Genomic DNA, 14,747 nt, shown 5'->3' with positions numbered 1-14,747 from the left:
GGGTATTCAACTCGGCAACGATTGCTATATGACACACCTAAACATACAATAAGACATGTTAACACAATGCGCCTTTATGGAAGTCCATAATCCATGCCAAATCTTTGTTGGCGACAATACAAGTATGGGGCACGTTTCACATGGGGATAGAACAGGAACAAAAAAACAATGCAACTTTAGCATCTTGGCTAAATGTACAGGACAATTATTACAAAGCAGAATGACAAACTAGGTCATCGCAGTTAAATCAAGACCAATTAATTTTACCCGTTAAGTAATTGACATTTAGGAGAAGTAAACTCATATTTATACACTGGCTCACCAATAACAATGCTTTACCCGATGCACACATTTTCGTATACAACCGACGCAACACCGAGTCCCACGGAACGAAGTAAACCACGTTGCGTTATAACACTGGGCAAAATTTTATTACAATAGGCTATATATACAAAGGCCCAACTTTATCCGACTTATAGTGCAAAACGTACCCTTGGGAAAGATGTCCTATTGTACCAGTTTCCTCCTACTGCTCGTGCGGAAAAATAACTTAACCTGACTGTCTGCGGGCGTAACGTGGTGTTAACTCGTTCTCACCCTTTTCATCAGATTGAAATTGCACAAATGCTTTTAACTCTAGCCCACTTTTTCTCGTTGTTGACCAGAGTAGCTACATTGTCCATTATGTGTAGCCTAGTTTGTGTGGCGTTGTAAAAAAAAACAGAAACGTAACAGTCGGTTTAAATATGCTTTGTTCATACACAACATACCAGTTACCATTAAAGCAGGTGCTTTTAAACCAAGGACGCTCCCAAAAGCGAATTCCGTTCAAGGTCTTTTTATCCGTGTAGCCTATATGGGTCCGGCTCACCCGGAAGCATTCGGCCAAGTTTTCTGACTTGAAGTACTCGATCAAGAGCGTGATTTGCCCCGCCAACCGCTGGGTAGTAAATCTATTGTGTAGATATGGGGTCTACACAATTAAGCGACCCGATATGTCTTGCAACAATGCGCGACCAACGGATTGACAAAACGCTTGAGTTTGAAATTTTTAACTGCGAAAATGCGGGCCGGTTTATATTTGCTTTAAATCAGACTTGGACAATTAGATAATTCTAGTTGTCTAATTGGGCAAATTAGAGCAAAATGGCGGTAATTCTAATTCTAATCTAGTTTGGAAATATCGAGTAAGCTCTAGTTCTAATTCTAATCTAATTTACATTCTTCCAAAAATCGCTAGTTTGTCCAACGACATTTACAAGCATGCGTTTCTTGTCCAATCGCACAGAGACATGTTGCTAACAAAACCCATCCCTTATTGAAACATGTTTTCGTCACACTGGGCATTGTGACGAACAATACCTACCCCATGAGCTGTTGCAACACAATGTAGTCTGGTACCAAATAGAAACACAGTTTGTCTGCCAGTTGCATTATGCATTGAAGTTCAATTGCTTAAATTAGTTGTTATCTTCAGTCATGGAGATTTGCAGTTTAGGGAAAATTGAGTTTTAGCTGTGTTGTTAGTTCTTCTTTTAGAGCAGTGCAGGCCAAACTAGTATAGGTATTCTAGTCTTAAAATCCAAAACTATGTTTTTATTTTTTGCTTAGAGTAGTACTTATTTACAAAAAGGTTTGCACTAAGGTTGAAAATGAACATAGCTCCAGAAGAATCAAGTATCAAAACAAGTGTAGGTGAGAAACAGCTTCCAGCATCGCTTCGCCCATTTTTTGAATTATTAGATCCAGATCCAGAACATCCAATAGCGCAATGTTTGCTATGAGTGAAGAAAAAAAACAAAAAACTCCAAGTATAAGGGTTTCAAAAATTCCTTGTCCAACTGGGAAGCGCATTTGTCCTGTATGCACCCGAAGGAAAACCGAAAGTACCGGGATGCGAAAGCTGAGGAAGCCGCTAAAATAGCAAAGGGTCAACACGATGGCAATTGTTTTTGTCCGTCAAAGTCATAAAGTCAAGCCTCGCAAAAATCTCTAGTAAAAATAACAGACCATTTTCGCAAAGATGCTGCGAAAAAATATTCCAAACATCACCTGAAACAAAGGCAAATAACCCAGCTGTTGCTGAAAAGCATTGCTTGTGATTCATTGCCAATCTCAATTGTTGACGAACCAAGCTTTCGGGGACTTTTAGGCGAACTTAATGAGAGCTATGCGATACCTCATCGGCAAACGATTAAAGATACCCACCTTCCCTTTACAGAAAAGCTAGTCATAAACGGAATCAAAGCTGAAATGAAAAGTTTGACCAGCGTGTATGTCACTGTTGACATTTGGACTAACCGTCAAATGCGTTCTTTTATAGGATTTACTGTACATTTTGTGGACGACGAATTTAATCTTAAGTCTCGACTTCTATGTTGTGAACATTTCGCCGAGAGACACACAGCGGTCAATATAGCTAACAGATATGAAGATGTTGTCATGCGATATCAAATCGATGGCAAAGTTCGACGTGTCATAAGCGACAACGCTAGCTCAATGAAAAAAGCCTTTGACTTTTCGCTAATAGATATAAAGACGACTGAAATGAAAGTTGGAAACGACGAAGACATACAATTCAGCGACAAGGAAGATTTTCAAGACCCAAATGTAGACCTTGATACACTTTTAGCACTGCTGCCAAAGAGGGTATCTTGCTTTGCGCATACTATGCAACTGTGTGTCGTCCACGCACTAGAAAACATAAATACCAAGCTACCCAATGAAGTAGAAGATCATGTCTCTAAGCGAGTTGTGATTCACTCTACGATAACAAAAGTGGCGAAGGTAGCCCGGACACTACGAGCCAGTACAACGGCAAGCGAGTTTTTACACTTGTCTCGTATTCTAGTTGAACAAGTTAACATAAGGCTAAATCCTTATCTTGAACAAGAAGATTTTCGACTCGCTACATTTTTAGATCCAAGATTTAAAGCCGACTGGTTGCAAACCGAAGAAGAAAGAGATTTACTTAAACAACTTTCTGCGCAATTGACGAAGGAACTTCTGAAAAGAAAAGCGGCTATTGATGCCGAGAACCGTGACAGTCCTTTGGATAGTGCTGGATCCGACCACGACCAGACTAGTAGCTCGTCTGAAGAGAAAGAGAACGCTCACCGAGGCTTGTTTTCGTTCATGCGGTCAAGTATGTCCAAGAAAAAGAGAAAATTTGCGGGTCCGACGCAAGAAAAGATTCTGGAAGATGAAGTAGAAAAGTACTTTACCGGGGAATGTGAGAGTTTGGACTGTGATGTATTAGGGTACTGGAAAAACGAACAACGTTTTCCTCATCTTAAGATTGCTGCTCGGGAACTACTTGGAATGACAGCCACATCACCTCCGTCTGAACGTGTTTTCAGCCACGCCGGCGAATTATACCGTGCTAAACGTGCCAATCTTGGTGTTAAAATTTTCGCCATTCTTATGGTTATGAGAATAAATTCCGATTTGATATGAACTGAAGTTGCTTGGTTTAAATCTAATTCTAGTTGGAATTCTAGTTTAGTTTCCAGTTATTAAAATAGTGGTAATTCTAATTCTAATCTAATTTGAAAATAACCGAGATGCTCTAATTTTAATTCTAATCTAATTTAAAAAACCGAAAAAAGATCTAGTTGTCCAGGTCTGCTTTAAATAGCTAATAGACAGACTTACGAAATGCCCAGGCAAGTAGGGTACATAATATTGTCGGTTTGGTTTAAAACATTTCTTCCAATATATGCTACAGTATTACCAAAATGTTTAGTTGTAGGCTAACGATTGGAGTCACCTATTTGTGAATCTGTGTAACAGACGTTAGTACACATATAGGCTATATTTATCTGTTTAATGGCGCACAGGAAAATGTCTTTCGCTTTTGGTAAATAAATGATGTTGTCACGGTTTGCCTGCCTTGCATACACGTGAGAGTTCGGACACCTTGCTTCTTAACTTGTTCTGTTGTATTTAATATCAAGCCACACGCAGTTAAAACACGTGGTGCTTTCAACAACTCAATAATAGAATGAATAGTCCCGTATGTAAACAGCATCACATCACATATCGGCACAATCAGCTATGTGACGTAACAACGGTATGACGTACAACGAAGGGAAAAAGGCAGAACATTAGCCTACATTACTGACACCGTTGAATATGTGACATCACCCCCTCTTTTAGGACAAAATTTCAATTTTCGACAAACACAACAACACAATTCAACGACTTTGTCACATATACGATTAAACATCAGGCAATCTACTCAAAAAGTCAGCACCAACATTGTCGCGCCCTTTTATGCTTTCAAACACAATACGGTAGTTTTGCAAAAACATGGCCCACCGCATCACTCTGGAATTCAAAAATTTGGCAGAGTCAATATACACCAATGGTTGATGGTCGGTTTGTAACTTAAATTCAACACCATATAAGTACAATTCGAACTTGCGAATCGCCCACACAATCGCTAAACACTCGCGTTCAATAGTGGAGTACTTTCGTTCCGGTGCGCTCAATTTGCGACTGGCATAACGAACGGGGAACAACTTATCGCCGTGCTTCTGTAATAGGACGCATCCAATGCCGATGTCTGAAGCATCCGTACGCAAGACAAACTGCTTGTGCATGTCAGGCAGACGCAGAATCGGAGCTTTCGACAAACTCTCTTTGAGTGCTTTAAATGATTCCTCTTGAGCAGCACCCCAGCGAACGTTATTCTTTTCGCCCTTTTTCGTTAGCTCTGTCAATGGCGCTGCAATTGTGGCATAATTCTGAACGAAGTCGCGGTAATATCCGGTTAAGCCCAAGAAGGAACGCACCTCAGTCTTGTTGACTGGTCTCGGTGCTCTCTGTATCTTCACCATGTTATCGTCGCTCATTCCCAGCTCATTGAATTTAACGGAATGTCCCAAGAAACTCACTTCTGTCGAAGCGATCAAACACTTTGAAGGCTTTGCTGTTACCCCCGCATGACGGAACCTTTCCAAAACAGCTCGAAGTGTGGACAAATGCTCACCCCACGTCTTTGTGTGCACTATGACGTCATCAATATAGCTTTCCACCTGTTCCAACCCATGGAGCAATTTCCGCATAGCTCTCACGAATGTTGCGGACAAATTCATCATCCCGAAAGGCATCTTTGCAAACTCGTAGGTGCCCCCATGTGTCACAAACGCAGTCTTATAGACATCAGATGCAGCAACCGGTTCTTGCCAATATCTCTTAGTCAGATCAATAGTAGAGAAATACTTGTCTCCACTTAATTTCCCAAAAATCTCATCTGCAGTGGTCATCGGCTCTGGGTCGAATAACGTGATCTTGTTTAATTTTCTGTAATCGACACAGACCCGATTCGTGCCGTCCTTCTTGCGAACCACAACCACCGGTGAAGCGTACGTCGATTGTGATGGTCGAATGATACCGAGCGAATGCATATCCTCTAAATCACTGTTTAGCTCGTCACGCAACTTGTACGGTACTGGGTACGGCTTCGAACGCACAGGCTGGTTGCTTGTCAAATCTATCCTATGTTCCACCAAGTTTAAATTTCCTGGAACGTCACAAAACACTTCCTCGAACTCCTCAACCAAAGACTTCACTTCTTCTCTCTGGTATTTATCCAGTGATTCACCATATTTCACGTCCCCCACGGTTTCGTTGGCCGAAGTACAAACACACTCGATCAAACTGGATTCGTCCTCCAATCCCGAATCACCAACTTCTCCAACAGCACTCACGACCATGCCTTGGCCAAACTCCTTACTCCTGTCAAAATATTTCTTCAGCAGGTTAGCATGCAGCACCTTTTCTTTGTTTCCGATTTCAAGTTGGTAGTCGTTGACTCCACATTGTTTGAGAACCTTAAATGGCCCCTTCCACTGCATCAGTAATTTGTTACTGTCATTCGGCAACAGAACAATCACCAAGTCACCAGGGGAAAAAGTACGTCGCTTCGCTTTTCTGTCGAAGTACTTCTTATAACGGTTCTGTGACTTTTCCAATTCTTCCTTTACTATCATAAAAGCTTGCTCCATCCATTCACGAAGTTCAAAAACATATCTGTAGCTGGTCAACACATCTTCATCCGTATCTGGATTCGACCACATTTCGCGTAGCACGTGCATTGGTCCCCTTACAGTTCTCCCATACAATAATTCAAATGGGGCGAAGCCGGTTGATTCCTGAGGCACCTCGCGATATGCAAATAGCACAGCATCAATATAACGGTTCCACTGCGTTGGTTTGTCGCTGCACAGTCGTTTTAACATTTTCTTTAGTGTCCCATTAAATTTCTCCGTAAGTCCATTACATTGTGGATGGTAAGGTGTCGTGCTTAAGTGCTTTATTTTCAGCAGGCGCTCTATTTCTTTCATGCAGTCAGACACAAACTGTGTGCCGAGATCACTTAAAATTTCCTCAGGCATACCGATTCGGCTGTAAATGCTGACCAACGCTTCTGCAACAGCTTCAGTTGTAATCGATTTTAAGGGCACTGCCTCTGGGTATCTCGTAGCGTAGTCAACTAGCGTTAATATGTAGCTGTGACCAGATTCACTTGCAGGCTTTATCGGACCAACCAGATCAACCGCAACCGTTTAAAGGGGACGTCAATACCTGGCATGCTTTGTAAAGGCACTTTAGACACTGTACCTTTGCCTACTGTCCTTTGGCACACATTACAGGATCGGCAAAACCTTTTAACATCTTCTCTAAGTCCTGGCCAGAAAAAGTTGCTCATGATTTTGTCAGCAGTTTTGTTGACGCCCAAATGACCACCCATGATTGAGTCGTCAGCAATTTCCAACGTTTTCAATCGCAATTTAGTCGGCACGACCAGCTGTCGAATCCACTTTCCATTCTGCATTTTCGGGTGACTGAAAAATCTATACAATAAAAAGGTCTTCGTCGCTCACAAACTTCCGCTTGACAACAATTCCCGTGCAGCCAGTATCACGTAGGGTGTCAACCACGAATGAGCCTACATATCCTTTTTTCACCGGCAACCTTTTTGCCTCTGGTGTCTGGTCGCACTTATTACTCAATGTGGAACGTTGTCTTTTGATAGATGCCGCCGCTGCTGACTGACCCGAACCTTGAGACTTGGGCAACGTCACTCTTGCCCTGCAATCTTTCGCTAGATGCCCTGTCCGGTTACAGATGAAACATCTACAAACGTTATTTGGCGGCCCCTGCAGGCGACATTCTTTTGCCTGGTGGCCTGTCTTCTTACACTTAAAACACACGCCTTCTCGATTTTCTTCCTTGGCAGGTTTTTTTCTTTCTTCTAAAGTCGCCAAAGTCGCTTCATGTGCATTTAAGAATTGATCAGCAATTGCAGAAAGACCAGTGATGTCTTTGGGAGCATTTTCTTTTAAATGGACAGCCAGACTACTTGGGCAAGACTTTATAAATTGTTCCTTGACGAACAGATCCCGCACTCTATTCCAGGAAGTGCCACACCCTACCATATCAATCCAATTCCCCAGGTAATTCTGCAAGCGTACTATAAATTGCTCAGAGCTCTCTTCTGCTTGAGGGCGTGCTTCGCGAAACTTCAGGCGATACCCTTCTTCTGTTAGGTCGTATCTATTAAGCAAAGCTTGCTTCAACATATCATAATTTTTCGCTGATTTGTCGGACAATCGCGAATATACATCAAGGGCTCGACCAGTCAGCAACGCACTTAATGAAGTTGCCTAGTCGGCCTTATCCCATTTGCTCACAGCAGCAAATCGCTCAAACCGAAGCAGGTAGCTGTCTATTTCATCCTTGCCGTCAACAAACGTCGGCAACTTCGGTGACTTTGCTTGCACAACAGGGTTTGCCACACTCGCAGCAGAAATCTCTGCCAGATGAATCTCCATCTTCTTAAGCTCTAGCTGGTGCGCCCTTTCTGCTGCTTGGGCTTCCAGTTAGTGCGCCCTTTCTGCCGCTTGAGATTCCAGTTGTCTCGCTTTCTCATCTGCTTCGAGCTTTCTTTCCTCAGCTCTTCTAAGCCGCTCATCGCTTTCCAAACTCTGTTGTTCGTTTACGAATTCTTTCAGTTTTTCGCCTTCTAGGCCTAACTGCTGTCCAGCTGCAATTAATCGGTCAATGGAAGACATAGCCTGATATAAGCACTAACAAGTTCTGTTTGAAGTAAAAGATATTCCCGGACGAGCCCCCAGTTGTCACGGTTTGCCTGTCTTGCATACACGTGAGAGTTCGGACACCTTGCTTCTTAACTTGTTCTGTTGTATTTAATATCAAGCCACACGCAGTTAAAACACGTGGTGCTTTCAACAACTCAATAATAGAATGAATAGTCCCGTATGTAAACAGCATCACATCACATATCGGCACAATCAGCTATGTGACGTAACAACGGTATGACGTACAACGAAGGGAAAAAGGCAGAACATTACTGTAAGGCAGAACATTACATTACTGACACCGTTGAATATGTGACAGATGTTATTACCAAAAGAACGTGATTTAGCGTTAATCATGACATCGTGCATTAATCGCGTCTAATTTTTACACCTGACACTTTAATTGCACACTTCCTGTGACTTGCCATGATTTAAAATAGTCCATGATTTAAAATAGTGTCGGTTTAAGCCTAAAGCTAATTTGGTTTCAGTCGCGTAACTGAGTCTTGCATTTACGTTTTCACTTCAAATTCTTAATGCGATGTATTAGTTGCGTCAACAGAGAAGATTGATTCTGAAAACTTGAGTATCCAGTTTGGAATGTAGTGTATTTTAAATATTAATCAATGGAATCAAAAGTAGGCCTACTTTATAAAATATAATTATTACTTAACAGCACTTTGCTGTTTCGCAGAGCCCTGTTCAATGATTTCTGAATTTGAGTGCGCTCTTCGTTCAAAAGTTAGCAGAAAGGCATAGGCTATTATATACAAACGCGCTAAATGGGAAATTTGGTGACAATGTCACATGCCTACATTTGGTTGGATGTTTACAATTACCAGTGTGAAATAAGAGTTTATTGTACTAAAGTGTGTTTTTGTTTTCAACAATTTCACTCTAAAAAATGCGGCGAAATGTTTTGATTTGTTTTACATTACTCCAGAGACAGAAGCAATAGGTGATAGACTCCTGCAGGTGAAGGGCAATGATTTCTCTAAAAGTTAGTACCTTGATGCTGATATTCATGACTAACGTCATGGGGACTTTAATGGGACAGTCAGGTAACATAATGATATTTACCACGTAATGACCTAACTGTACTTTTCTATATTTACATTATATAATCTGTGGTGAGACAAACGTTAACGATCCTTCGTTCTGGTAAATAATTGCTGCTGATCCGACGTACCGCTAAGAGTCCCATCACAAAATTGTTATCATCTTTATAACGTTTCGTATTACATGGCCCTTACAAAGACATGTAAAGCAAAATTTAGCCTACATATTTACAACAAAGGCTTAAACCAGTTTACATTTTACAGTAACGTGCAAAACCCAGTTTTCTGACTTAAATCACTCGATAACGAGTGTGATTTGTCCAACCAACTGTTGGGAAGAAAATCCGGCGTTGTGTGGAAATGGGGTCTACACAAGCGGTCCGATATGTCTAGCTGCAATTGTGGCGAATTTTTAGCACTTTGTTTAACTCCTTTATTTTCACACAACTACGTGCACTTATAATCGCTTTGTTTGAAGCGTTGCCTACTGGGTATCCCGGCACTTAACTCTGTTATTGTTTGTTGTGTCTAATTGGTTTGTTTTGCCAATCATATTTTCACTACATCATATTTCCATGGCATATATCTTGTTTTACCACCTATTACTATTGTTGTGTTTAATCGGTTTGTTTTGCCAATCATATTTTCACTACATCATATTTCCACGGCATATATCTTGTTTTACCACACACTGTATATATCTTGTTTTACTACACACCGTTCACCTATTTGTTTTATATTGTAATAGTTGTCTTTTCTCCGTTTGTATGATCGCCCTTTCCCCGCCACTAATTACGCTTGATGGTTGTATCGTTACCCGGATGTGCCTTTGGTCGTCACGTGATTGTTTCTTCCACGTACGTGGCCGCGTCGCACGTGCGAGTAAAATAATGAAGGTCAGTCTTCCTCTGGGCGCCGTGCGAGTTACACCTGTTGGTTTCTGTTCTGTGTTGTACTGGCGTTTACTGATTATTGAGCGCAGCGTATTGAAGTTGGAAATACGTGTTGTTTTACGCCAGTGTATTTTATCGCTTTTACTTAAACAAGGCGCCCATTAGTGAAACCAGTTTGTGGTCTTTCTTTGGCTTAGTGGTGAGCCGTTATTGCAGGGTTCGGGCCGTTTCCGAATTAGGGAGGCAGTTTTGGTTTTAAAGGTACAGAATTAGGCCTAAGGGGTTGATTGGAATTTAATATCGCCACTTGAAAGATCTCTTAGCCGAATTCCCAAAGCTGCCGAAATAATTCCGTAACACAATGCACGATCAACGGATTGACAGTGAGAGAAACTATATGCATGTTTTTTGTTTGTCTTTTAAAACGAATTAAAACTGCCTTATAGATTCCGGTGGTCTGGTGCAGGTTTTTCGCAATCCGGGGCCAGGCGCTCAGTTGTACGGAGAAAATAGAAATGGCGTTCAAACTCAGACCTGCTCTGCGAGCAAATATTTCTACACCTTTTCAAGTTAGAATATGTTAAACTGACATGGTGTTATTATTATCTTTAAATAAACAATGTGTTAGTGACTTGCAAAACAACTGGCGATTGCGAATTACCGATCACCCATGTCTACTGTCCGGCAAAATGCACCGGTGCTACGTACACTTACACAAGTGGAAAATATTTTACCAACAGCTCTGTCTGCGCTGCTGCGAAAGAGCAAGGAACGATTTCAGGTATGTGAAATGACATCTAGAATTGGTATAATGTTGTGAAGACCGTTTTACACCCCAAAGTAAATATAAATTTGCTCTTGGTAGGTCTGTTTGTTTAGCTTTCTGTATGGCTCAATAACAAATGTTAGTTTTGTTTTTCACTTGCTAAAAGCATCAGTAGATTCTCACATAAAAATTTGTTTTCACAGACGCTGGTGGCAAGGTTGTAATATACGCAATGAAGGCGAAGGCGTACAACGGCACAAATACCAACGACGCCGACTGGTTTTCATTCGATGGTAAAGTTAAGTTTTGTTGATAGATATTAGTGTTACTTCCTCCAAGCCTATAATGTTTTCCTGTTTTAGATTTTGACGTTTGCTCCTACGTGAACCCGTGTACAAATAACGGCACATGCGTCGACTTGCTCGCTGATTATGGCTGCTTGTGTCCGGAAAAGTACACTGGAAGAAACTGTGGGACCGGTAAGTCGATTTTATGCAGTACAGGCTGTCGTAACATTCAGTATAAAATTGATATTTTGACAGAATTGCCTTGTTTTCCCGGAAGTCAAGAATCTGAACTTGCCGAAACACTGGAGAGTCTTTGTTCACAAGGATGGAGTTTTTTTTACCAGTTCACCCCACATTTCTAATTGCTTATATATAAACTGACAGTTGTTTCTTAGACGACTCGCTTCTACGGAAGTGTTAACTTTACAAGATCCTGGGAAGATTACAAAACTGGGTTTGGAAACCCATCTGGGGAGTTTTGGTTAGGTTTGTTTTTGCCTTTTGTCATGTTCATTATGTGTTTTAAATTTATAGAAAGTCTTCATCTGCGTCTGCAGGTTTGGAAAAAATTCACTTGATAACCCAATCAAATTCCTGCCGTGTTCGATTTGATTTGTGGAGTTCCGCACAGAATAAGAAATTTGCTGAATACAAGTAAACGGAAATAATAATTAACGCCCTAATATTTCTGGTTTGTAATTCTTTGCAAATATCATTGCATACATTGAATACTTAACTATAATGATAAAATATCTACAATCTCGAAATGTGTAAGAAAAATGTTAAAAAAATTAAAAGTTTACCTTCTAAAATTTAATCTGTGTAGTTTGTTTTCGGTCGGACCGGAAAGCGACAACTATAGATTGAGCATTTCCGGTTATACGACGTCATCAACTCTTGTTGATCGGATGGATTATCACAACGGGATGCAGTTTTCCACGTACGACAGGGACAACGACGTTGCTACGTAAGAATGCTGTTGTTTGCATTTAAATTTAAGCTAAATTTCTGTTTGTGTATTACTTGCAGTTACAGTTGTGCGGAGACTCAAGGTGGTGTTGGATGGTGGTACAACAGCTGCACTCATGGCAACTTGAATGGATTCCTCGAATAGGTTGGGACATAATTTATGACATGACCGCGGGATTAAGTGTAAAGTGTGATTGAAAAAATCTTTGATATGGCCTGTTAAGTTTTTTTTTTTTTGCCTTACACAACATTTTTTTTCGATTTTAACGTTCTCTTTGAAAACAGTGAATTTGAATGTTATATTTAACGCAATTAAAATACTTTTGGGCTCACATGTTTAGCAGCACAAGAAAAATGAAAAATGCCTTTGTCAGATACAAATGATATTTCACTTTTTCACATGCAAACGCGTATTATTTGTGCGTCTGTTAAGACTTTTTTATACAATTTGTATACCAACTAAATCGCAAAACTGTACTAAAAATCTTAAATTGAAAAGAAATCACTAATAGGCAAAATAGAAAGGATAATTAAATATGTCTTTTTAACACTTGTCTTTAACCTATGTGACATTTTATACAACAGGAGCTTGTGCACATGTTAACCATTTGTTGTTTACTCTCTAGGAAGCAAAAGATTAAAATCCATTACTCTAATTAAATTATGACAGTTTTGACACAAACTATTTTCTTTTTTTCTTTAGCACACCATCACTGTTTCAAGCTTATTTAATTTTTTTTATAGGTTTCCGCTTTAATGGATCAAATCTATTTTGTCTTATTCATGTACTTATAATATTTCATGTTTTTAAGGTTTGTTTCTTTATTTTCACGGTCGTATTTTCATTGATTTCCCACACTCTTTGTTCATATTTAACATTTTTTTAACTTAATAACATACATATTGTTGTTTTAGGCACACTTTATCTATATTTACCAATATATATGTGTGTATTTGCGTTACACCCCACTTTTGGAATGACAAGTTCTCACTTCTACATTTGCTTGCACCTAATCAATTACTGTGCTGTCACTAATGATTTGGACTTCGACGTGTCGCGCGTGATCAGTTGTAATGGCCGACAAGATCATGTGTTTTTTTGGCTGCCGTGCTCCTGGTGAGACTGAAGACAGTTATCGCTTGGGCCTAAAGTTAGCCACCTCGTTACATGTGTTTCTCTAACATTAGCCCAGCTGTACAGTGTTTCACCTTAGTTCCATGTATTTGGTTTTGATGTGGGTTTCCATGAGCGTGTTACAACTTTGAACATAAGTCAAACTGGGGGCAAATGTTGGATAATTTGGTTTGCCACCTATTGGGTTACAAAATAAAAGACTTGTAGAGACGAAATAAACCAAATTGTTATTACACGATTTGAATAGATAAAACTTAAACACTTTTGTTTTCAACCTTCATGTGATTACTGAACTGTAGTTAGACAACCTATAGGTTAACTATAGTTCAATCCTAAAGGCGTTTCTTCCCAAAATGACTCCGGTTTTTGATTTGAAGTTCACCGCACCATAGAACTAACATGTACCCTGTACACATTTCAGTTTATATTTGCTTTATTACTGTAGCGAGCAAATAAACTAGGCTCTCCCAAATATTACTTCTTGTACTAAAAAGGCAAAAGAGCGTTGAAAAAACAACAACAATTGCATTAAAGGGGTGTAAAGTGGGTATATATAAATTATGTATAATATTTTTAATATTATGTCGAATAAACGTGAGGTCCGTGCCGGATTTACGGTCTGCTGGGCTGTAGGCACATTTTATAAGTGGCCCGAAAATCAGGGTTGCCAACTAAAAAAGTAGAATTATCAGTGTTGCCAAATCATTGTCGCAAAGATCGTTGTTGTTAAGTGGCCTGGATTTTTGACTGGCCTGTAGGCACGTGCCTACTTTGCCTAATGGTTAATCCGGTACTGCGTGAGGTGTCGCTCCTGTACTCTGACGTCAGTTGTGTGGCGCGAAAACAACAACTCGCCGCTTTTTGAACGTGACAGTCATTACAGGCAAACCCTCAAAGTATTCTGCATCGATGAGTGTCAGAATTGATTTTCTAAGTAGTGAAGAATTCGTTCTAATTACAGTAAACCAATACAGAGAAGTTCTTACTAAAAAAACACCACAACAGGAAGTTCTTACTGCAGGAAAAGTCCCACAGAACTGTATATTGTTTCACAACTTTTGGATGCAATAGAAAGAATATAAAGTTGAACTATCAATGTTTCTCATATATTAGAGGAGCAAGGTCAAACCATTATACCCAAAGAATCATTTTTTAAGAGTGAAGAAATGCAATTGTATGTGGTGGTTAAATTACTTAAAGGCTGCTGTTGGTTTCATTTCATTTTCAGTGCAAACAAGCTAAACTGAACTAGCACCAGATGCAGTATGTAGTGTTTGTGAAAAGCAAACAACCGCAAAAGATTTGATGCTCTTGTTGCTAATTAATAAAAACCGTTGATTTTTGTGACGTTTTAAATCACTAATCTGAGATAGAATTATTATCGTATGAAATGTGATAAAGTTCTACAGGGAGTTTTGACAAAGCTATGAGATGTACATTACGAATGAAACAGTTAAACCACGCTTAATAAATGTTATTCAGTTTACCTTGGATGCTGTTTAACACAATCCCAGTGGCAATCAGTCAACGG

The 14,747-nt window shown here is 40.0% G+C and overlaps 1 protein-coding gene and 1 pseudogene across 2 annotated transcripts; both read left to right on the top strand.

Annotated features, from left to right (window-relative positions):
- Positions 1–2,178: 2,178 nt before the first annotated feature.
- LOC145213932 (uncharacterized) lies at positions 2,179–3,456 on the top strand. Its single transcript, XM_080082337.1, has one exon. The coding sequence runs from the start codon at positions 2,254–2,256 to the stop codon at positions 3,454–3,456; it is 1,203 nt and encodes a 400-aa protein (XP_079938463.1). The 5' UTR covers positions 2,179–2,253.
- A 6,251-nt stretch (positions 3,457–9,707) lies between these two features.
- Positions 9,708–13,735, top strand: LOC145214869 (uncharacterized; annotated as a pseudogene). Its single transcript, XR_013857145.1, has 10 exons — positions 9,708–10,442; positions 10,506–10,628; positions 10,688–10,840; positions 11,029–11,118; positions 11,188–11,304; positions 11,368–11,598; positions 11,670–11,766; positions 11,939–12,079; positions 12,142–12,226; positions 12,826–13,735. The product of XR_013857145.1 is annotated as an uncharacterized LOC145214869 (transcript).
- The last annotated feature ends 1,012 nt before the right edge of the window (positions 13,736–14,747 follow it).

This window comes from Phallusia mammillata, chromosome 2 (assembly GCF_965637545.1).
Source record: "Phallusia mammillata chromosome 2, kaPhaMamm4.hap1.1, whole genome shotgun sequence".
Taxonomy (NCBI): domain Eukaryota; kingdom Metazoa; phylum Chordata; class Ascidiacea; order Phlebobranchia; family Ascidiidae; genus Phallusia; species Phallusia mammillata.
This window is presented reverse-complemented; position numbering and strand designations above follow the sequence as displayed.

Excerpts from the sequence above, each read along its gene's own strand:
- LOC145213932 (XM_080082337.1), top strand. The coding sequence starts at position 2,254 with ATGAAAAGTTTGACCAGCGTGTATGTCACTGTTGACATTTGGACTAAC.